Source organism: Scylla paramamosain, chromosome 22 (assembly GCF_035594125.1).
Source record: "Scylla paramamosain isolate STU-SP2022 chromosome 22, ASM3559412v1, whole genome shotgun sequence".
Taxonomy (NCBI): Eukaryota; Metazoa; Arthropoda; class Malacostraca; order Decapoda; family Portunidae; genus Scylla; species Scylla paramamosain.
Window position 1 is genome coordinate 10000916 of NC_087172.1, and position 23214 is coordinate 10024129.

Below are 23214 nucleotides of genomic sequence, written 5' to 3' on the forward strand. Positions count from 1 at the left end.
AGCCTCACTTTGTGTCTGAATGTTTTATGATTTTACCATTCTGTACTTCACCACAGTGAGTACTTTCAACATGTTGTGTGTGAAGAGAGTTTTGTGTGAAACTTTATTATACAGCATTCATGGCCAGACATAGAACCTTGTCTCATGCTGCCTGGGTAGCTATGTGGTTGGGACTCATTGGTGACCTCAGCCCAACTTCCTCAGGAACTGTGTACAGTAGGCTTTAGCCCTTGTGGACACTTCCTTAGAGCACAGTGGCGAGCATCAACAGTCTGCTGCTTGTGACAGCTGGGCAGCAACATGCTTGTCTTGTTATTGTTTTTTTTTTTTTTTATTATGTAGGAGGTAACACTGGCCAAGGCCAACAAATATCCAATAAAAAAAAAAAAGCCCATTGAGATGCCAGTCCAAGAAAAGGATCCAAAGCAGTAGTCAAAAATTGAAGAATAAGTGTCTTGAAACCTCCCTCTTGAAGGAGTTCAAGTCTTAGGAAGGTGGAAATACAGAAGCAGGCAGGGAGTTCCAGAGTTTACCAGAGAAAGGGATGAATTAGAGAGGTGGACAGAATAGGGGTGAGAGAAAGAAGAAAGTCTTGTGCAACGAGGCCGTGGGAGGAGGGGAGACATGCAGTTAGCAAGATCAGAAGAGCAGTTAGCATGAAAAAAGCGGTAGAAGACAGCTAGAGATGCAACATTGTGGCGATGAGAGAGAGGCTCAAGACAGTCAGTTAGAGGAGAGGAATTGATGAGACGAAAAGCTTTTGATTCCACCCTGTCTAGAAGAGTGATATGAGTGGAACCCATCCAGACATGTGAACCATACTCCATACATGGACAGATAAGACCCTTGTACAGAGTTAGCAGCTGGGGGGGGGGTGAGAAAAGCTGGTGGAGACGTCTCAGAATGCCTAACTTCATAGAAGCTGTTTTATCTAGGGATGAGGTGAAGTTTCCAGTTCAGATTATAAGTAAAGGACAGACCGAGGATGTTCAGTGTAGAAGAGGGGAACAGTTGAGTGTCACTGAAGAAGAGGGGATTGTTGTCTGGAAGGTTGTGTCGAGTTGATAGATGGAGGAATTGAGTTTTTGAGGCATTGAACAATAACAAGTTTGCTCTGCCCCAATCAGAAATTTTAGAAAGATCAGAAGTGAGGCATTCTGTGGCTTCCCTGCATGAACTGTTTACTTCCTGATGGGTTGGACGTCTATTAAAAGACATGGAAAAGTGCAGGGTGGTATCATCAGTGTAGGAGTGGATAGGACAAGAAGTTTGGTTTAGAAGGTCATTGATGAATAATAAGAAGAGAGTGGGTGACAGGATAGAACCCTGAGGAACACCACTGTTAATAGATTTAGGAGAAGAACAGTGTCTACCACAGCAGCAATGGAACAGTCAGAAAGGAAACTTGAGATGAAGTTACAGAGAGAAGGCTTTAGGAGGGTAGTTTGGAAATCAAAGCTTTGTGCCAGACTCTGTCACAAGCTTTTGATATGTCCAAGGCAACAGCAAAAGTTTCACTAAAATCTCTAAAAGAGGATGACCAAGACTCAGTAAGGAAAGCCTGAAGATCACCAGTAGAGCGGCCTTGACAGAACCCATACTGACGATCAGATAGAAGGTTGTGAAGTGATAAATGTTTAAGAATCTTTCTGTTGAGGATAGATTCAAAAACTTTAGATAAGCAGGAAATTAAAGCAATAGGATGGTAGTTTGAGGGATTAGAATGGTCACCCTTTTTAGGAACAGGCTGAATGTTAGCAAACTTCCAACAGGAAGGAAAGGTAGATGTTGACAGACAAAGCTGAAAGAGTTTGACTAGGCAAGGTGCAAGCACAGAGGCACAGTTTCAGAGAACAGTAGGAGGGACCCCATCAGTTCCATAAGCCTTCCGAGGGTTTAGGCGAGCGAAGGCATGGAAAACATCATTGCGAAGCATTTTAATAGGTAGCATGAAGTAGTCAGAGAATGGAGGAGAGGGAGGAACAAGCCCAGAATTGTCCAGGGTAGAGTTTTTAGCAAAGGTTTGAGCGAAGAGTTCAGCTTTAGAAATAGATGTGATAGCAGTGGTGCCATCTGTTGAAATAAAGGAGGGAAAGAAGAAGCAAAATTATTGGAGATATTTTTGGCTAGATGCCAGAAGTTATGAGGGGAGTTAGATCTTGAAAGATTTTGACACTGCTAATGAAGGAGTTTTTGGCTAGTTGGAGAACAGAGTTGGATGGGTCCAGGTAGAAATATAAAGTGCATGAGATTCTGGTGATGGAAGGCTTAAGTGCCTTTTGTGGGCCACCTCTCTATCATGTATAGCATGAGAACAGGCTGTGTTAAACCAAGGTTTGGAAGGTTTAGGTTGAGAGAGTGAGGAATGTATGCCTCCATGCCAGACAGTATCACCTCTGTTATGTGCTTAGCACACAAAGATGGGTCTCTGACATGGAAGCAGTAGTCATTTCATGGAAAATCAGCAAAATTCCTCCTCAAGTCCCCCAACTAGCAGAATCAAAATGCCAGAGGCACCTTCGTTTAAGGTGATCCTGAGGAGGGATTGGAGCAATAGGACAAGATAAAGATATGAGATTGTGATCAGAGGAGCCCAATGGAGAAGAGACGGTGACAGCATAAGCAGAAGGATTAGAGGTCAGGAAAAGGTCAAGAATGTTGGGTGTATCTCCATGACGGTCAGGAATCAAGTACCAATTGCACCAATTGCTCTAGGTTGTGGAGGATAGCCAAGTTGAAGACTAGTTCATCAGGATGGTCAATGAAGGGAGAGGAAAGCCAATGCTAGTGGTGAATATTGAAGTCTACAAGAATGGAGATCTCTGCAAAAGGGAAGAGAGTCAGAATGTGCTCCACTTTGAAAGTTAAGTAGTCAAAGAATTTCTTATAGTTAGAGGAGTTGGGTGAGAGGTATACAGCACAGATAAATTTAGTTTGAGAGTGACTGTAATCACAGCCAGATGGTGGAAAACTCGGAAGATTCAAGAGCGTGGGCACGAGAGCAGGTTAGGTCGTTGCACACATAAACGCAACATCCAGCTTTGGATTGAAAAAGAGGATAGAGAAAGTAGGAGGGAACAGAATAGGGGCTACTGTCAGTTGCGTCAGATACCTGAGTTTCAGTGAGGAAAAGAAGATGAGGTTTAGAATAGGAGAGGTGGTGTTCTACAGATTGAAAATTAGATGTTAGGCCACGAATGCTGCAGAAGTTTTGATTAGTAATGGCCATAAACGTTCTTTTTACTCTGAGCGAATTCAGATCAGATCCAGATCCAATTTAATGATCTGGAGCTGATCAGTGTTATAAATAAAAGATGCCTTAACTATCCCTCATAAAATAAGGTGAGATGAGTGTTATAGTGCCTTTTCTCCTTTGTTTTTGGTAATTTCTGATTGATTTCCAAAATAAAAAAGAAATATTGGAGGTTGGGATTGAGGTGAAAAAAGCTCCAAATACCGTGGGGCTGTAGAGGCTACACATTATTATTATTATTATTATTATTGTTATTATTATTATTATTATTATTATTATTATTATTATTATTATTATTATTATTATTATTACTAGCATTGCTGCTATGGAATTTATAATACACTCAAACCTCATTACTATGGACCTCGCTTTAGTGGATTTCAGAAGCAGCAGACAAAATCTGGAGCAGGTGACTCAATTTGAAAGTCACGTGCACTATGGTGGAGTTGTGCCAGCAGTGGACATGAACCACTGCTTTGAGAAACTGATCGTTTGTTACAGGTTGTCAGTTTGTTTACATCAGTGTAGCTCATTGCTCCATGGTTTTTTGCCCCTTTACGTGTTGTGTTTGAATTATCATAATTTTCTATAACCATGCCATTTGGAGGAAAAGTAGAAAAGACAGCCAGTGAGTGACCTAGATGCAATGTTTCTCTCTCTCTCTCTCTCTCTCTCTCTCTCTCTCTCTCTCTCTCTCTCTCTCTCTCTCTCTCTCTCTCTCTCTCTCTCTCTCTCTCTCCTCTCTCTCTCTCTCTCTCTCTCTCTCTCTCTCTCTCTGTGTGTGTGTGTGTGTGTGTTGACTTATCTGAGAGAGAGAGAGAGAGAGAGAGAGAGAGAGAGAGAGAGAGAGAGAGAGAGAGAGAGAGAGAGAGAGAGGTGCCACTGGCCACTGTCGAGGTCATCCACTGGCCCTCACACAGCCACAATTTATTCTCTCTCACTCTCTCTCTCTCTCTCTCTCTCTCTCTCTCTCTCTCTCTCTCTCTCTCTCTCTCTCTCTCTCTCTCTGTTCGTTATATCTTGTTGCACAGCTACTTCATCACCTTCATTCATCTCATTCATCATCAATGAGTACCTGTCCTGACTTTTCTTATTAATAGAGACAATAAATAGGCATTTTAGGGATAGCATTGATATAATACGGATTTTACCACTTCATGGGTGCCTTTGGAACATAACCCAGTGAAAAACTGCGGTTCACTGTGTCGGTACCTATGGACAATCGACATCATTGGACTGATGTTGCCCTCTTTTGAAAAGTCCATAGTACTGAGGTATGAGTGTATTAGTTATGGCATTTATTATTATTATTATTATTATTATTATTATTATTATTATTATTATTATTATTATTATTATTATTATTATTATTATTATATACTATTTCTGCTGCCACTGCTGCTGCTGCTGCTACTATTATTATTATTACTACTACTACTGCTACAGGCACTCCAGTCTATAAACAAATTCCAGAGGGCTGTTTGTAAGTCATTATTTTGTAAAATATTGTTATTTTTGGGATACAGAATCCTTACAAACTTGGGGAATTGGAAGCACTGAGGAACACACATTTTATGCTGACCATGTAGCCTAACAAAGTGTGAGTGTATTTTGTCCTCACATTAGGTGTGACGCTGCAAAAGTGTGTGTTTTGTCCTCACATTTGGCATGACAGTGGTGTGATGCTACTACATTTAGAACATTGTATGTGTTTTATTCTTACATTTGGCTTGAAACAGTGGTGCAGCAATGTAGACAGCATAGCACATCTTGATGTTTATTTTGGTGTTACTGGTGACAGGAGAATTTCTGAGCCAGGTCCCTCATTGGTATCTCCAGATGCTTGTGACTCAGATCTTCATTAGTAGGGGAGTGTCTGTATTATTATCAATTATGATTAGTTTTCATTATTAGAGATGTACACTAGTGTACTTGACTTATTACTGCAATCCATTCCAAAATTGCATTTGGAAGCAAAATACAGTTGGATAGAAAGGCTTTATTGAAAAAAAAAAAGAATTAAAAAAAAGTCACCTAAAAGTGTTGCAAAACATAAACAATGCCTGTTACCCTACATTGTGTAACGAGGTGTTTACTTGTAGAAAATGTGCAAATAAATATACTGAATAGATGTAGTCACAAAAAAAAAAAAAATTGTACTCACCCATGTGATGAGTTAGCCATTGTGAGCTAAATACAAAAAAAAAAAAAAAAAAAAAAAAAAAATATATATATATATATATATATATATATATATATATATATATATATATATATATATATATATATATATATATATATATATATATATATATATATATATATATATATATATATATATATATATATATATATATATATATGAACATTTTTTGGTCAAATAGTGTCTTGATCATTAGTCAAATACAATGTATCCTGAGAATCTCATTGTAATGTTTCAATTGATGTTTTTCAGCTTGCAGGTACTTCAAATTCACATTTGTTTGAGTCATGGGATGACAATACTGAGGACAGTGAATACGTGTCAACTGAACCTCCACCATCACCAAGCGAGCTTGGTGAATTTGACTCTGCAGCTGTCAGTGCAGATGGGCAACCATGTGCCCAGATAGCCATGTAAGTAAACCTTTGGTAGCATTTATATCAGAATTATTTTTCAGAGTGATATCTCAGCATAAGAGATACTTGCGTGGGAACTACTAGTTTGAATTGAGATAACATGCTAACCTCTCGTAAGACTAGTATCTACTACTTTTCATTTAGGAATTGATGTACAGCCTAGAGATCTTTCCCCTTTTTATATAATTCTTCAACTGTTGATGTGTTATTGATGTAATTGAATCTTAGTGCCTTGATAATGTTCATAAGGGAGTAATGAATGTGGATAGCAAAAGAATATTCAAGTTTGGTGTTGCTTTAAGTTTCATAACATTTAACACTGTTCTTTTTAAGAGAGAAAAGAAACTGGTAGTATGTGAATCTGGTGAAGTAAGAAGTTAATTTGATTCCTTTTAGCTACAGTCTGGCAAGCACTAGACACCTACTGAAACAATAATTACTCCCAATGAGGGCTGAAGCACTGGATCAGAGAGTGCTGTGATTTCAGTAACCCATCTGTGACTTCACTGAACATTTCCCTTGTGTCTCATGACACAAGGGGCAGTCCCGGCCTGCTTTCTAAAGACAACTCTCTTCCTTCACACAAGAATACATGCACCTAATTACACACACACCCTTCACTCAAAATTCTAAATTAAATATGGCAACTCCTACACCAGCCTTGGAATCCTTGTCTGGGGAGGGGACCAGAAACGTCTCCAGGTTGGACTGCTCTTCTGGTATTGACTTTAAGTCTTTAGACACCCCTTGCAATTTTCTTCATTAACATGCAACATTTGTGGTCTTAGATCTAATTTTCAATCTATAGAATACCACCTTTCCTCTGCTAAACCTCATCTTTTTTTCCTCACCAAAACACAGGTGTCTGAAGCAACTGACAGTAAGTAGCCCCTTTTTCTGTCCCCTCCTACTTTCTCTACCCTCATTTTCAATCCAAAGCTGGATGTTGCATCTATGTGCGCAATGACTTAACTTGTTCTTCTGCCCATGCTCTTGAATCTTTTGAATTTTACACCATCTGACTATGACTATATAGTCACTTTCAAATTAAATTTATCTGCTGTATACCTCTCATTTAACGTCCCAGACCATAGAAAATTCTTTGACTACTTAACACACCATGACTCTCTTCACTTTTGCAGAGATCTTAGAGACTTCAACGTTCACCACCAGCTTTGGCTTTCCTCACCCTTTACTAACAATCCTGGTAAACTAGCCTTTAATTTTGTTATCCTCCACAATCTAGAGCAATTGGTGCATCACCCTACTCCTTTTCCTGTCTTGGAGATACATCCAGCATTCTTGATCTTTTCCTAACCTCTGATCCTTCTGTTTATGCTCTCACACTATCATCCCTGTTGGACTCCTTAGATCACAACTTCATATCTGTATCTTGTCCTATCGCTCCAATCCTTCCTCAGGATCCTCCAAAGTAGAGGTACCTCTGATGTTTTGCCAATGCTAATTAGGGGTATCTGAGGAGATATTATTCTGATTTTTCTTGGAATGACTACTGCTTCTGTATCAGAGGCCTGTGTCTGTGTGGTGAGCGCATAACAGAGGTGATAGTGTCTGGCATGGAGGCATACACTCCTCACTCTTTCTCTTGACCTAAACCTTCCAAACCTTGGTTTAACAAAGTCTATTCTAGTGATATACATGATAGAGAGGTGGCCTACAAAAGGTGCTTGAGCTTTCCATCACCAGAATATATCTCATGCAATTTATATTTCTGCACGGAATCATGCCAAGTCTGTTCTCCAACTAGCCAAAAACTCCTGCATTAATAGGAAGTGTCAAAATCTTTCAAGATTTCTGATACTTAGGCAAAAAACATCTCAATAACTTCTTCACCTTTCCCTCCCTAATTTCAGCCTGATGACACCACTGCCATCTCATCTATTTCTAAGGGTGCATGCACAGAGAAAGCAGGTTACTGGCACGCTGGTTTCCAGCATGGGTCAGCGCCAGAAACCAGCGTGATAAGGTGTTCACAAAGGACATGGGTAACCAGTTCTGACCCGCTCGGTGAGTGACACAGACAGAGGCAGTATCTGTCATCAGTAGCAATCTGCCAGGTATACAAGATGTTGAGCTCATCATCTGATGATGACTTCATGCTGCTTGATGGTGTTCATACAAAAGTCAAAAGAAAAAGAAGAGCAGTATATGAAATAAACTACAAGAGAAAAGAGTTTGGAGAATATCATCATAATAATAATCATAATAATAATAATAATAATAATAATAATAATAATAATAATAATAATAATGATGATAATAATAATAATAATAATGATATTAATAATAATAATAATAATAATAATAATAATAATAATAATAATAAAAATAATAATAATAATAATAATAATAATAATAATAACAGCATTATTAATAATAATAATTATAATTATAATTTGCTTACCTTCACACTTCAATTCCTGGCTGATTTCAGCCCATAGCCTATCCACCACATTCCTGTTAGCGTGGTGTTTATTCCATTTATTCCACACTGGCTATCTCTCATAAACTTTGGCTATCAGGAGCTCGACATCCATCCTGCTCTCCATTCAGTAGCATCCACCTGTGTGGGTTGAGCAGGCAAGAATTATCTGAGCAAACAGTAAAGTGGGTTAAAGCAGGCTGCTGGAGCCGACACACTTGAACCTGCTTCCTCTGTGCACACCTACGCTTGTTTATAAGGTTTAATTCTTGGCGCGGGTCGGCGCCAGTTGCCGGTGCAGGCAAACCTGCTTTTCTCTGTGCACACACCCTAAAGCTGAACTCTTCCCTCAAACCTTTGCAAAAAACTCTACTTTGGAAGATTCAGAGCTTGTTCCTTTCTCCTCCACCCTCCATCTACCTCATTCCACCCATTAAGATTCTTTGCATTTGATATTTTCTATGCCCTCACTAGCCTTAACCCTCGGAAGGCTTATGGACCTGATGGAGTCCCTCCCACTGTTCTTTGAAACGATGCCTCCATGCTTGCACTTTGCCAAGTCAAATTCTTCTAACTCTGTCTATCAACATCTACTTTTCCTTCTTGTTGCAAGTTTGCCTACATTCAGCCTGTTCCTAAAAAGAGTGACCCCTCGAATCCCTCAAACTACTGTTCTATTGCTTTAATTTCTTGCCTCTCTAAAGTTTTTGAATCTATCCTCAACAGGAAGATCCTTGAACATCTATCATTTCAAAACCTTCTCTCTACTTTGGATGATTCATAGCTTGTTCTTCCTTTTCCTCCACCCTCCGAGTACCTTATGCCACCCATTAAGATCCCTCGCAGTGATGTTTTCTATGGCCTTGCTGGCCTTAACCCTCAGAAGGTTTATGGATCTGATGGAGTCCCTCCTATTGTTCTTTGAAACAATGCTTTCATGCTTGCACCTTGCCTTGTCAGTTTCTTCCAACTCTGCTTATCAACATCTACCTTTCCTTGCTGCAAGTTTGCCTACATTCAGCCTGTTCCTAAAAACAGTGACCCCTTGAATCCCTCAAACTACTGTTCTATTGCTTTAATTTCCTTCCTCTCTAAAGTTTTTGAATCTATCCTTATCAGGAAGATCCTTAAACATCTATCATTTCAAAACCTTCTCTCTGATTGCCATTATGGGTTCTATTGAGGCTACTCTACTGGTGATCTTCTGGCTTTCTTTACTGAGTCTTGGTTATCTTCTTTTATTGATTTTGGTGGAACTTTTGCTGTTGCCTTAGACATATGAAAATCTTTTGGTAGAATCTGGCACAAATCTTTGATTTCCAGATTACCATCCTATGGCCTCTATCCTTCTTTTTGTAATTTCATCTCAAGTTTCCTATGTGACTGGTTTATTGCTGCTGTGGTAGATGGTTATTGTTCTTCTCCTAAGTTCAAGTCTAAGTCAGAGTTCTGTTCTGTCATCCACTCTCTTCCTATTATTTATCATTGATCTTCTAAACCAAACTTCTTGCCCTATCCACTCCTATGCTAATGATACCACCCAGCACTTTTCCACATCTTTTTGTAGATGTCCAACCATTCAAGAAGCAAACAGCTCATGCAGGGAAGCATCAGAATGATTGACTTCTGATCTCTCAAAAATTTCTGATTGGGGCAGAGCTAACTTAGTATTTTTCAATGCCTCAAAAACTCAATTCCTCCACCTTTGAACTCGACACAACCTTCCAGGTAATTATCTCTTCTTCAGTGATACTTAACTGTCCCCACTCTTCTACACTGAACATCCTTGATCTGTCCTTTACTTACAATCTACACTGGAAACTTTACATCTCATCACATCAGCTTCTATAAAGTTAGGTGTTCTAAGTTCTTTGCCAGTTTTTCTCATCCCCCCCTTGCTAACACTGTACATTGGTCTTATCTGCTCTTGTATGGAGTATCCTTTGCATGTATTTGGGGTGGGGGGGATTCCACTCTTTTAGACAGGGTGAAATCAAAAGCCTTTCATCTTATCAACTCCTCTCAGCTCTGACTGTCTTCAGCCTTTCATCACTACAATGTTTTATCTCTTGCTACATGCTACTACTATTTTCATGCCAACTGCTCTTCTGATCTTGCTAACTCCGTGCCTCCCCTCCTCCCATGGCCTCACTGTGCAAAACTTTCTTGTTTCTTTCACTCTTATTCTTTCCACCCTTAATGCAAGAGTTAACCAGTATTCTTAATCTCTCATCCCTTTCTCTGGTAAATTCTGGAACTTCCTGCCTGCTTCTGTATTTCCTCCTTCCTCTGGCTTGAACTCTTTCAAGAGGGAGGTTTCAAGACATTTATCTTCTATTTAATAATTCTATTTGGGATTGCTCAGGGAACTGACATTTAAGTGGACCTTTTTTTTTTATTAAAATTTTTGTTTCCTTTGGCAAGTGACACACTTAAAAAAAAGAAAAAGAACATAGTATAGAGTTCAAAAATTATTTTGAGGTGAAGTATGTATCTCACTACATAAACTGCTAGCTTGTAATATGCTAGCAATGCTTATAAAACAAAGTGTGCAGTGAGAAAGCCTCAAAGAGTTTGGATGATTTCATTAAAGTGTTGACTAGACTCGTTAAGAATGAAGGAAAAATTGCTTGAAGCTCTGGACTTCTGGATTGAATGAATGCTAAAGCTGATCACAAAACTTAGCAATAGTGGACATTGCTGTCAAAGAGGAAAGAAAGCTCTATAAAATCACGAAAGTGATAGAAAGCAGTGTACATTACAAAGAAAGCTATTATCGTTACATTAATGGGAGAGTATTATTAATTTCTATGACCTTGATTTTATATATATATATATATATATATATATATATATATATATATATATATATATATATATATATATATATATATATATATATATATATATATATATATATATATATATATATTTTTTTTTTTTTTTTTTTTTTTTCATGTAGGAGGGGCAACAGCCAAGAGCAACAAAACTTAACTGAAAAAAAGAAAAAAAGGTCCACTGAGGTGCCTGGTTCCCAAACAGAGTTGAAAGTGATTGTCAAAAACTACAGGATAAGTGTCTTGAAACCTCCCTCTTGAAAGAGTTCAAGTTATAGGAAGGTAGAAATACAGAAGCAGGCAGGAAGTTCCAGAGTTCAACAAGAGAAAGGGATGAATAATTGAGAATACTGGTTAACTCTTGCATTAGAGAGGTGGACAGAATAGCAGTGTGGGAAAGAAGAAAGTCTTGTGCAGTAAGGTTGCTGGAGGAGGGGGAGGCATACAGTTAGCAAGATCTGAAGAGCAGTTGCCATGAAAATAGCAGCAGAAGATAGTGAGAGATGCAACATTATGACAATGAGAAAGAGGCTGAACACAGTCAGAGGAGAGGAGTTGATAAGATGAAAACTTGTGATTCCGCCCTCTCTAAAAGAATGGTATGAGTGGAACCCCGCCTATACATGTGAAGCATACTCGTACTTCATATATGGGCGGATAAGGCCAATGTGCAGAGTTAGCAGGTGGAGGGGTGGGAAGTGTTTGAGTAAAACTGGCAGAGAGGACTCAGAATATCTAACTTCATAGAAGCTATTTTAGCTAGAGATGAGATGTGAAGTTTCCAGTTTAGATCATAAGTAAAGGACAGACCAAGGATGTTCAGTTTAGAAGATGGGGACAGATGAGTGTCATTGAAGAAAAAAAGATAATAGTCTAGAATGTGTCAACTTGATAGATAGAGGAATTGGGTTTTTGAGGCACTGAACAATACAAGTTTGTTGTGCCTCAATCAGAAATTTTAGAGATCCGAAGTCAGGTGTTCTGTGGTTTCCCTGCATGAACTGTTTACTTCCTGAAAGGCTGGATGTCTTTGAAAAGATGTGGAAAAGTACAGGATGGTATCATAATTGTAGGAGCAGATAGGACAAGAAGGATCAATGATGAATAATAGGAAGAGAATGGGTGACAGAACAGAACCCTGAGGAACACCACTGTTAATAGATTTAGGAGAAGAAGAGTGACTACCATAGCAGCAATAAAACGATTATAAAGGAAACTTGAGATGACGTTACAGAGAGAAGAACAGAAGCTCTAGGAGGGTAGTTTGGAAATTGAAGCTTTGTGCCAGACTCTGTCAAAAGCTTTTGATATGTCTAAGGCAACAGCACCAGTATTTCTAAAAGAGAGTGACCAAGACTCAGTAAGGAAAACCAGAAGATCACCAGTAGATCAGCCTTGACAGAACCATACTGGCAATCAGATAGAAGGTTGTGAAGTGACAGATGTTTAAGAATCTTCCTGTTGAGGATAGATTAAAAACTTTAGAGAGGCAGGAAATTAAAGCAATAGGATGGTAGTTTGGGGAATGAGAACAGTCACCCTTTTTAGGAACAGGCTGAACATAGGCAAACTTCCAGCAAGAATGAAAGGTAGATGTTGAGAGACAGAGTTGAAAGAGCTTGACTAGGCAAGGTGCAATCACAGAGGCACAATTTTGGAGAACAGTATGAGGGACCTCATCAGGTCCATAAGCCTTCTTAGAGTTTAAGCCAGCAAGGGCATGAAAAAAATTTGATATGCATATTAGTGCCACAACTATCGTTTCAGGATTTCAAGGTAATTAGAATTTTTTTGCTTTTTCTTCTAATTTTATTTATTGTTTGGTTTGTCATTTGAGTACTGAGTTTTCTTACTTCCTTATAATATTCTTTATTTCTATGAAAGCAAACTTGTCTGCTGTTATTTTCAAATGAATTTTTCACATAACTTGAAAACAAAACTGAAATTTGAAAATTATATGTATTTGCACATGATTTGCACTAACTGATCTTTTTAAAGAAAATTTAGATAGGTAGTTTTATTCTCTGATAATCCATCTTTTGAATCTGGTGATGCGGTACAGTGGGACCATGCATTGTGTGGGGACTGAGGGGATCTCAGGCACATGGGACCAACGGTGGGTATCCGCTTTGGGTAATGGTTCCCAAATGCCAAAACCAAAGGCCTTTGTCAGAAGGCACTGCCCTAGCCCAGTTAGACTAGAGAAAACCTTGCATTAAAAAATATAAAAAATAAAATAAATAAATCTATAAAAGAAGTATACCATTTGACTTCATTTTTTACCTACTTTTGAGAAAAGCTTTCATGTCATATCACAATCCACTGAATTTACAAAGCCATCAATCTGTTATTGTGTTTGTTTTGTGTTCTAAAACCACACTCTTGTTTTGTGTTCTAAAACCACACTCCAGTGCATGTATTTAATTATCTGAAACACTCATAGAAAATGTTTGTTGCATTAGGGCAAGGATGTCAGGACTTGCCACATTCCTTGTTGACACTGTCAGAAACTTTACCAGCTTCTTTGCTCTCAGAAGCACAATCTTGGCTTATATTGGACTTGAATAGTGTTCTTTCATTTGTACTGAAAGCATAGTGGCACTGCAGAATGTACAAAGTAATGATGTATCAGATACTAAATCTTAGAGGTCTGTGGATGCAGAGGCAGAGCTGGATGTGTATTTTTGATCAAATGTTTGTGAATTTCTTTTACCTTCATATCTGCAGTTGTGGATTCATATGCATATGATTTTTGTACAGTGTGTCATATTTGCAACACAAAACTTCAGAGAGGAGAGAAAGAGAAGAGAGAAAAAATGAATAAATAGAAAGAAATATAATAAAAAAGTAAAAAGTGTGTAATATATTTCAAGGATGTAGAGGCAGAAGATGTAACTGTGGAAGGAGAATAAAGGAGCAAGGAAATGGGGGGAGTAGAAGTGGGAAGGGGATGGACGAAAGAAGAATGAATAGGAGTAAGGGACAAGGAAAGGGAATACTTTAAAGGAATCATTGGTTTGTGATGGTCTCGACTTCAGCTGTTTCGTGGTTCTTAAGCTGGCAGTGCTTGTCCTTACACATTACCCTTTGCTGGGTTTTTTTTTTTTTTTTGTTTCTTATCTGTTTAGTTATTTACCCCATGTTTTTTTTTTACAGCTACAATAATTATGGTTTTATGTCCTAGATTATGACTTTACAGTACTATGGCACTAGAATAATTGATTGACATACTGTAGGTGCTTACTTAGGCTGATTCTGACATACACTAAAAATCAGTTCACAGCATGGTACGGCTTAACTCGAGGACCCCTTTATTCTCCACTACCTCCTCTCTCCTGCTAAATCTTCACTCACTCCTTATATTTCCTGCTTACATCTATTCTATCTACATTCTCTTCATACTCCCATCCTCTTTCACCCTTAACCCACTCCTTACCCCATGTACTATCCTCCACCCATCACAAACTTCCTCCTCCCTTTTTCCCTCTACTCCAAACTATTATGCCCCTTCCTCTCCCTGTTTCTTTGCTTTCCCTTCCTCCTTCATCTGGTCTCAAACCTTTTTTCCTGTCATCTCCCCTCCCCTTATCTGTTCAAGATAAAGGAACAAGTGAGTGCTACCTTGCTTTCTTCCCATCACTCATTCCGTTGCATTCGCTCTCCATCCTTCCTCGCTTTCACTTTCTCATATAATTCCATTCTCATTCTTATTTATGTTGCATTCAGCAGTCTTCAAGATCATTCTTACCACTTCATCTTTCACTAACTTTCCCACTGGCTCATGTTTGTGTTCTCATTCACTCTAATTAGCACAGATTCCCATTCCTGCTCTCACTATTGCTTGCACTCACTCTTAATCTCTCACTTATTTTCTTAATTAACTCATGCTTGTTTTCTTCATGCTACTCTCCCTCACACTGATTATCATTTATTCTTTCCAATCCACATCCATTCTCAGTCTATTAATCTTTCCACTTATTCATACCTACTTTCCATTCAGTCAATTCATGCTTACTTCACTCTCAGTTTCTTACTCACTCAGACTTAGCCTACTTCATCTCACATGCTCTTGACTCCCACAGAGTCTCTCTCTCTCTCTCTCTCTCTCTCTCTCTCTCTCTCTCTCTCTCTCTCTCTCTCTCTCTCTCTCTCTCTCTCTCTCTCTCTCTCTCTCTCTCTCTCTCTCTCTCTCTCTCTCTCTCTCTCTCTCTCTCTCTCTCTCTCTCTCTCTCTCTCTCTCTCTCTCTCTCTCTCTCTCTCTCATACACACTTATGCTTTGTATCTTACACACTCTTAGTCAGTCTGCCTCACTCATCCCCCCCTCCCACACACACACACACACACACACACACACACACACACACACATTGGTATGGAAAATGTGGATAAAGAAGGTTTTATAAATTTAGACACAGAGTACAAGGGGACACAATAAAAAGTTGAAGAAAGTTAACTATAGAAGAAGTATAGTATTCCTCACAGAAGTGTGAACAAATAGAATGAACTCAGTGAAGATGTTGTAAATGCCAAAACTGCCAGTGCTTTTAAGACCAAACTAGATAGATATAGAGATGGGATACTATGAGATTACTCCCCTCCTATAAACCACAACTAGGTAAATACATCTAGGTAAATACACACACACACACACACACACACACACCTTGGTTAGCCCTGTGTTGTGGGATACAAGGTTAAATTAGAGGATACACAAAGATGTGTGGAAGGCATGATGACAAGCAGAGACATTCTAATGATTATGGGGAGATTTCAACTGCAAGGAGGTTAGGTGGGAAGAGGGATTTGTGGACGGGAGCAACGAGTCTTGGGGAGGAGAGTTGTCAAGGATGGTATTGGAGAATTCAGTCACACAATGGATGGAAGAGAATATGAGGCTCAGGGGAGAAGATGAACCCTCAAGCCTGGATTTAATTTTTACAAAGGAACCTGAAGTTGTCGAGGATATACAGTCAGTGCCACTGAAATTGGTACAAGCAGTTTTTTACCACATGCCATGGCATACACATGAACAAAACAATGGAAAAATTATATTTATGGGATACTTACCCTACCTCTAGTACTTTGTCGCATACCCTTTCTTCTTCAGGCAGCTCTGGAGATGTCAGAGAACAGAGAGGGCAAGGTTCTGGAGAAGGTTGGGGGACAGGTTTGCCCAGATGTGTTGCAGCTCAGCGATTGGATTTGGTATGCTTGAAGTGTTGCGACCCTGTAGGTGGACTTTCATCAAAGCCCACAGGTTCTTGATGGCGTTAAGATGGGCTGTTACCTGGCCAGTTCTTTATATACTCCACACTAACAAAGTCCAGCCAACCAAGCACTATCTTGTACCTGTGAGCCAGTGCACCATCATGCTGGAATACCTCACTCTGACATCAGTCAGAACAGTCCTTAAGGTGGTCAGCGAGCTCCAGGTATCTCTCCTGATTCACTGTGACATTTTTGGGTATGTCATGATACCCAAAAGCACCCCAAATCATGACAGTCAGGGTGTTTGACTATTCCCTCCATGTACTTGGGCAGGCAGGGGTCCATGCTGTGATGATACCTCAGCTTACCTTTGTGGTTGCTAGTGACAGTAAAAATAGCCTCATCCAACTACAACACTTTTTTTCCACCTTTCATTGTCTCAGGCTAGGTATTTCTTACAAAAAAATCTTCCAATTTTTCTCCTGCTGGTCAGTTATGATGGGTTTCCTTCGTGGTATGTGGTAGAGGAAAGAGAGGTTGTCATGGAGCCACTGCCAGATGGTTCTGACGGACACACTCTGGAGCAGTGTCAGGTTCTTTAATTCCTTGGCAATAATGAGGTTCAAAGTCCACTTGATGCTCTAGGAGCTTCAGGATCCTACTTGAAGTCTTATGGACACCCCAGAGCCTCTTTCTTAGGAGACTGTGGATTGGTGTCTCCCGCCTCATGGCACCTCTTTGTCCACTGCTGAGCTGAGATTACCTCATTCTTCTTTCCTCTTTTCACCAGGGAACTGATGACTGCCAGATGGTTCTTTGTCAGGTCCTTTCCTAAGCCCATTGTCCCACAGAAACCACAATTCTCACGTGTGGTCAAGGGCAAAAACAGTGTGACGAGAGAGCAGAAAAAAACAGATCTGCTCACACTGAAAGCCTGCGGGGTGACTAACTCTCTCAAACCTTGTGATGTCATCAAGCACCTCTCCTATCTCCCACCAGTATTTGTACCAGTTCTCCTGACAAATTTGAACTAAGGTATAGAAGGTTGGTTTGTTCTGTGCCATTGAAATTGGTGTGACCATTTTTGTGCCAATTTCAATGGCTCTGACTGTAGACTATAAAGGTCCAATAGGTAAAGTGATGTGGTGGTAGAGCATTTATTGAGAGTAGGAGGAAAGATACGAAAGAATGTGTACCACAGAATAGGAGGATTCAACTATGGAAGAACAGGCCTTGGAAAATTGAGGAGGTACTTTGAGCAAGTGGATTGGAATCAATTTTATGAAACAAATGGAATAGAAGATAAATGGGGAGAATTTATGAACATATATAATAAAGGTATAAGGAGATTTGCTCCAGAGATAAGGAAACAAGAAGTTAAGAAGCAGGAATGGTTAAATAAATGATGTGAGGAAGCAAGGAGGAAGAGAAATCTGGCCTGAATTAAATGGAAGAAAAGGAAAACAAGTGAGGCATGGGAAAAATATAAAAGGGAGATAAATGAATACTAAAGGGTAAGGAGAGAAGAAATAAAGAATCATAAAAAAAAGATATTGTGGACAGATGTAAGGGTGAACCAAGGATGTTCTATAGATATGTGAATGGTAAAATGAAGAATAAAAAGGAGTTAAACAAATTGAAAGTAAATGGCATGCATGTTGAGGAAGAAGCAGAAATTGCAGAGGTTTTGAATGACTACTTGTAAAGTGTCTTCACTGAAGAGGGAGCATTTGATAAAATGGTGATGGCAGATGCGAGAGTAGAAGGATTGAGTGAGATTGAGGTAACAGTGGAAGAGGTAAGAATAATGATGGAAGACTTGGATGTGAGGAAGGTACAGGGGCCTGATGGAGTATCTCATTGGGTGCTGAAGTAATGCTGAGATCAACTTGCACACAAGGTTTCACTAGGGGAAGGAGTGGTGCCCAAAGATTGGAAAAAAGCAGATATAATCCCCATATATAAGAATGAAGGCAAAGAAAGACCATCTAATTATAGACCAGTGTCATTAACAAGTGTAGTGGCAAAAATGTGTGAAAGAATAGTGAAGCAAAGATGGAGTGAATATCTGGAAAAGAGAGATATTAACAGACAGACAATTCGGACTTAGAGAAAGAAGGTCGTGTGTGATGAATTTAATGTGCTTCTACTCCAGAGTCATAGATATAGTACAAAAAAGACAGGGATGGGCAGATTGTGTTTATTTGGACTTAAAGAAAGCTTTTGATAAAGTGCTTCACACGAGACTGCTGTCGAAATTAGAAGTGTTTGGTGGGCTGAGAGGTGTGCTTCTACATTGGATCAGTGACTTTCTGAGAGGAAGGGAAATGAGAACAGTGGTCAAAGATAGGAAGTCACCATGGATAGAGGTAATTAGTGGTGTCACACAAGGGTTGGTACCTGCACCGGTTATGTTTGGTATCTATGTGAATGATATGATGGAAGGATTGAATAGTTACATGAGTATTTGCTGCTGATGCAAAATTGATGGGTAAAGTGAAAAGGATAGAGGATTGTGAAGCCTTACAGGAAGATCTGAATGTGATTTGGGATTGGAGTGGCATTTGGAAAATGGAGTTTAATGTAAAAAAAATGTGGAGTGATGAAGTTTGGGCATAGTTGTGTGAGGCCAGTCTTCAGTTATAAATTGGGTAATGAGGAGATAAAAGTAAAGAGTGAATAGAATGACCTTGGAATTACTGTCACTGATAAGCTGTTCCCAAAGGTACATGTAAGAAGGAAGACAGGGGAAACATATAATCTGGTGAGAAACCTAAGAGTAGCATTCAACTATCTGGATGAATAGGTGATTAGGAGTTTAATTGTGATAATGATAAGACCTTGTTTGGAATATGTGGCAGTGATATGGCCTCCCAGCACTAAAAGGGACTTAAAAAAAATAGAGAATATAACAAGCAATGACAAAGTTGCCTCTGACCCTATCAGACTTACCTTATGAAGAGAGACTAAGGAAATTAAACCCACCGACCTTGGAAGAGAGAAGAAAAGAGGTGACCTGATTGCCTCAAATCAGATTTTGTCAGGACATGAAAAAATTGGACCAGAGTGATTTGGTGGTGAGAGACTTTAGCACAAGAGGGCATGAGAAGGTGAAGAAGGTTGTGTGTAGAAGGGATATTAAGAACAGTTTTCTGCAAAGGACTTCAGGAATCTGGAATTGGTGCAAAAAGAAGAAGTAAATGCAATAACTATATACGACTTTAAGAAAAAACTGGATAAGGGTAGATATTGAGATGGGACAGTGCAAGCTTAGACTCTTCCCATAAACCACAACTAGGTAAATACATCTAGGTGAATACATAAATAAAGATAAAGAAGCTGTGAACAGAATTTTTAGAAAAACATGATATGATAACAGAAAAACAGTATGGCTTTAGACAAAAGCGATCATGTGTAACTAATTTGATGAACTTTTACTCGAGAGTGACTGATATAACACAGGAGAGGAATGGATGAGTAGGCTGTATTTAGATCTATAAAAAACTTTTGACGAAGTTCCCCACAGCAGGTTATTATGGAAGTTAGAAAATATAAGAGGATAAATAAAAAAAAATGGATGGAAAGTTACTTAAAGGGAAGAGAGATGAGAATGGTGATAAAAGATGTAAAATCAAAATGGAGAAAAGTAGATAGTGGAGTATCACAAGGATCAGTGCTGGTGCCACTACTTTTCCTGATCAACATAAATGATGTGCCTGAAGAAGTAAAGAGTTACATGAGCTTGTTTGTAGATGATGTAAAATTACAAAGACATATAAAAAACAACAAAGACTGTGTAATTCTATAAGAGGACTTGAATAAAATCTGGGATTGGAGTAAGAAATGGGAGGTGGAATTTAATGTGAAAAAAATATTATGTAATGGAAATGGGAAAAAAGTGAAAAGAGACCAAAGTGGACATACAAAATGGAAAATGAAGAAATAATAAAGTACAAGAAGAGAAAGATCTGAGATAATCAAGAGTTGGAGAAGCATGTAGAAAAGATATTCAAAGATACAAATAGAATGGTGAGAAATATTGGAGCAGCATTCCACTACATAGATAGAGATATGATGAAGATAATTACCACCATGATTAGACCAAAGATGGAATATGCTGAATCAGTGTGGTTTCCCTACAGGAAGAAACATTAAAAAAAAAAAAAAAAAGGATGGCAATGAAGATGGTTCCAGAAATGGAAGAATTAACATATGAAGAAAGGTTAAAGGAAATTAATCTGCCAATATTGGAACAAAGAAGAGATTTAATACTAATTTATAAACTGTGGAATAGAATGGAGGAAATAGATATTGAGAAACTGCTGCTAAGAGAAGTAGGAAATACCAGTTACACAAGAGGACAGCAAAAAACTAAGAAATTAAAATGGAAGATAGTTGAGTAACATAAAGAAATATAGTTTCCCACAGAGAAATATAGAAGTTTGGAACAAGTTAAGTGTAATATTGGCAGTGAGTGTGCACAGCTTTAAGGAAAAACTGGGTAAGTGTAGATATGGAGACAGGACCACATGAGCATAGCTCATAGTTATAACTTTAAGTTATAACTAGGTAAATACAGATGAGCCTGTTAGTTGAAGTAGCCAAAGTTTGAATGAGTAAGAGTGAGGGTAAATGTGAATAAGTTGAAAGGAAAGTAAGTGTGAGTTGAGAGATTAATAGAGTGAGAATGGCTGTGGATAGGGAGGAATAAGAGAATCAGTGCACATGAGAATCACCATGAAGGAGAAAAAGCATGAATTAGATTGTGAAAATAAGTGAAAGAATAAGTGTGAATGTGATTGAGATTGAGAGTCAATGTGAGTGAGTGTGAATGTTAGGGAGAGATGAAGTGTGAGAGTAAGAACAATCCTGAGGATTGATAAATAACTTAGAATGAAACTGACTGAGAATGAAAATATAATTATTTGAGAGCATAAGAGAGAATGAGGAAGAGAGATAGTAAATGTTATGGAATGAGTGAAGGGTAAGAGAGTGAGGTATAACATCCTTTTCCCTCTGTCTTGGACAGTTAAAGGAGAGGTAACAGGGAAGTTTGAAACAAAACAAAAGAGGACAGGAGAGGAAAGGAATAAGGGAAGGAAAGAACATATTGTGGAGTTGAAGGAGGGCTGTGATATACACAACACCATATGTCATGAATTGGGCATTACCATGAATATATCAACCTATTGACAATAAATGACATGATTTTATGTAATGAACTCCTTCTCCACTTTATTCTGCATTGAATATAGCTTGCTGAATTAGTAAAGCAGGTAATTTTTAAAATCTGGGTGAACCACATTTGTCCTGCAAATAATTCAGTACTTTTGTTCTTATATAATTTACTTATATTCATGTGCATATCAGAATGATATTTGCTTTAAGTAGGGATAGCTACAACATTGTAGAAATAATAATACTGATGAGGGGATCCCAGTTCTCTTTCTCTAACCCTGTGATTTAGCTTTTCATATAATAGCAAGAGAAGTTTATTTCCTCATCTATTGTTACAGTGAAATTTTGCGGAAGAATGGAAGTGCTGCCGATGCTGCAATTGCTGGGCTGTTCTGTGTTGGTGTGATCAACACGCAATCAATGGGCCTTGGTGGTGGTTTCCTTTTAACGTATTATGAGAGGTCATCTGGCAAGGCATACACTCTTGATGCCAGAGAGACTGCACCAGCAGCAGCCCATGAAGATATGTACCATGGAGATGGAGACTTAATGGAGAAAGGTGAAATTGAATTTATATCATTGTAGGTTTTATGATTATTTAGGTATATAAATTTCTCAGATGGTAGTCCATTTTATTTGTATATTATGAGTTGTCTTGTTTTGCATATGCTAATAGATTATTCTTAATATTTAGGAAGAAATAGTTGGTGGAAGGATAAGAAAGCAAGTTTAAAGGGTAAGTAGATGTTTTCACTTTCAATATTTTCACTATTAATAGGCTTATACTGAAGTAAGTGCATAGCTTTTGAAGCAAACTAATCCTTTAATGCTTTTTGCTTGTTCAATTTGGCCTAAAGCTTTGGAGAAAACTTAATCTGAATCATTATTATTATAATTATTATTATTATTATTATTATTATTATTATTATTATTATTATTATTATTGTTATTATTATTATTATTATTATTATTATTATTATTATTATTATTCATGTATTTATTTTATTTATTTTATTTATTTATTAATTTATTCATTAATTAATTTATTTGTTTTAATTTTTTATTTATATATTTATTTTTGTTTATTTATTAATTAATTAATTTATTTTATTATTTGTGTGTGTATTTACATAGTTTACTTAGTTGTATTGTACAGGGCACAAGACAAAGTCATTTTATTCTGTATCTATAAGCATATTTATCCAGTTTCTCTTTAACCATGTATATACTAGTTGCTACAACTATCTCTCTCCTCAAATCATTCCATATTTCAATAGTTCGATACCGGAAGCTGTATTTCTTGATGTCGCTTGAACATCCACTCTTCTTTATTTTCTTACCATGCCCCCTTGTCCATCTCTCTCCCTCCTGCATCTGTGGTACCAAGTCATTTCTGTCTATTCCTTCTATATTGTTTATTAATTTGTACATTGATATCAGGTCTCCTCCTTCTCTTCTCTCCTGTAGTGTTGGTAATCCCATCTCTTCAAGTCTTTCTTCATAGCTGAAGTCTTTCAATTCTGGTACCATTTCTGTTGCTATCTTTTGTATTCTTTCCAGTTTTCATGTCTTTTTTTCTATGTGGAGCCCAAACTCCACTCAAACTAGTGCTGCATATTCCAATTCAGGTCGTATCATGCTTTTTAAAATTTTCTTTATCATATCTTTATCCAAA

The 23214-nt window shown here is 38.1% G+C and overlaps 1 protein-coding gene across 31 annotated transcripts in view; it reads left to right on the forward strand.

Moving 5' to 3' along the window:
- LOC135111521 (scoloptoxin SSD14-like) overlaps window positions 1-23214 on the forward strand; it is a 439479-nt gene that overhangs the window by 174437 nt on the left and 241828 nt on the right. For 19 of the 31 annotated variants that reach the window (XR_010273760.1, XM_064024900.1, XM_064024903.1 and 16 more), the window contains 3 exons: window positions 5709-5869; window positions 21878-22098; window positions 22234-22275. Coding sequence is in view for 30 of the 31 variants with exons in the window: in XM_064024900.1 (XP_063880970.1) it covers window positions 5709-5869; window positions 21878-22098; window positions 22234-22275 (424 nt within the window). In the remaining variant the exon portion in view is untranslated. The remainder of the gene's footprint in view (window positions 1-5708; window positions 5870-21877; window positions 22099-22233; window positions 22276-23214) is intronic. The other 12 variants (XM_064024905.1, XM_064024921.1, XM_064024924.1 and 9 more) reach the window with 1 other exon arrangement.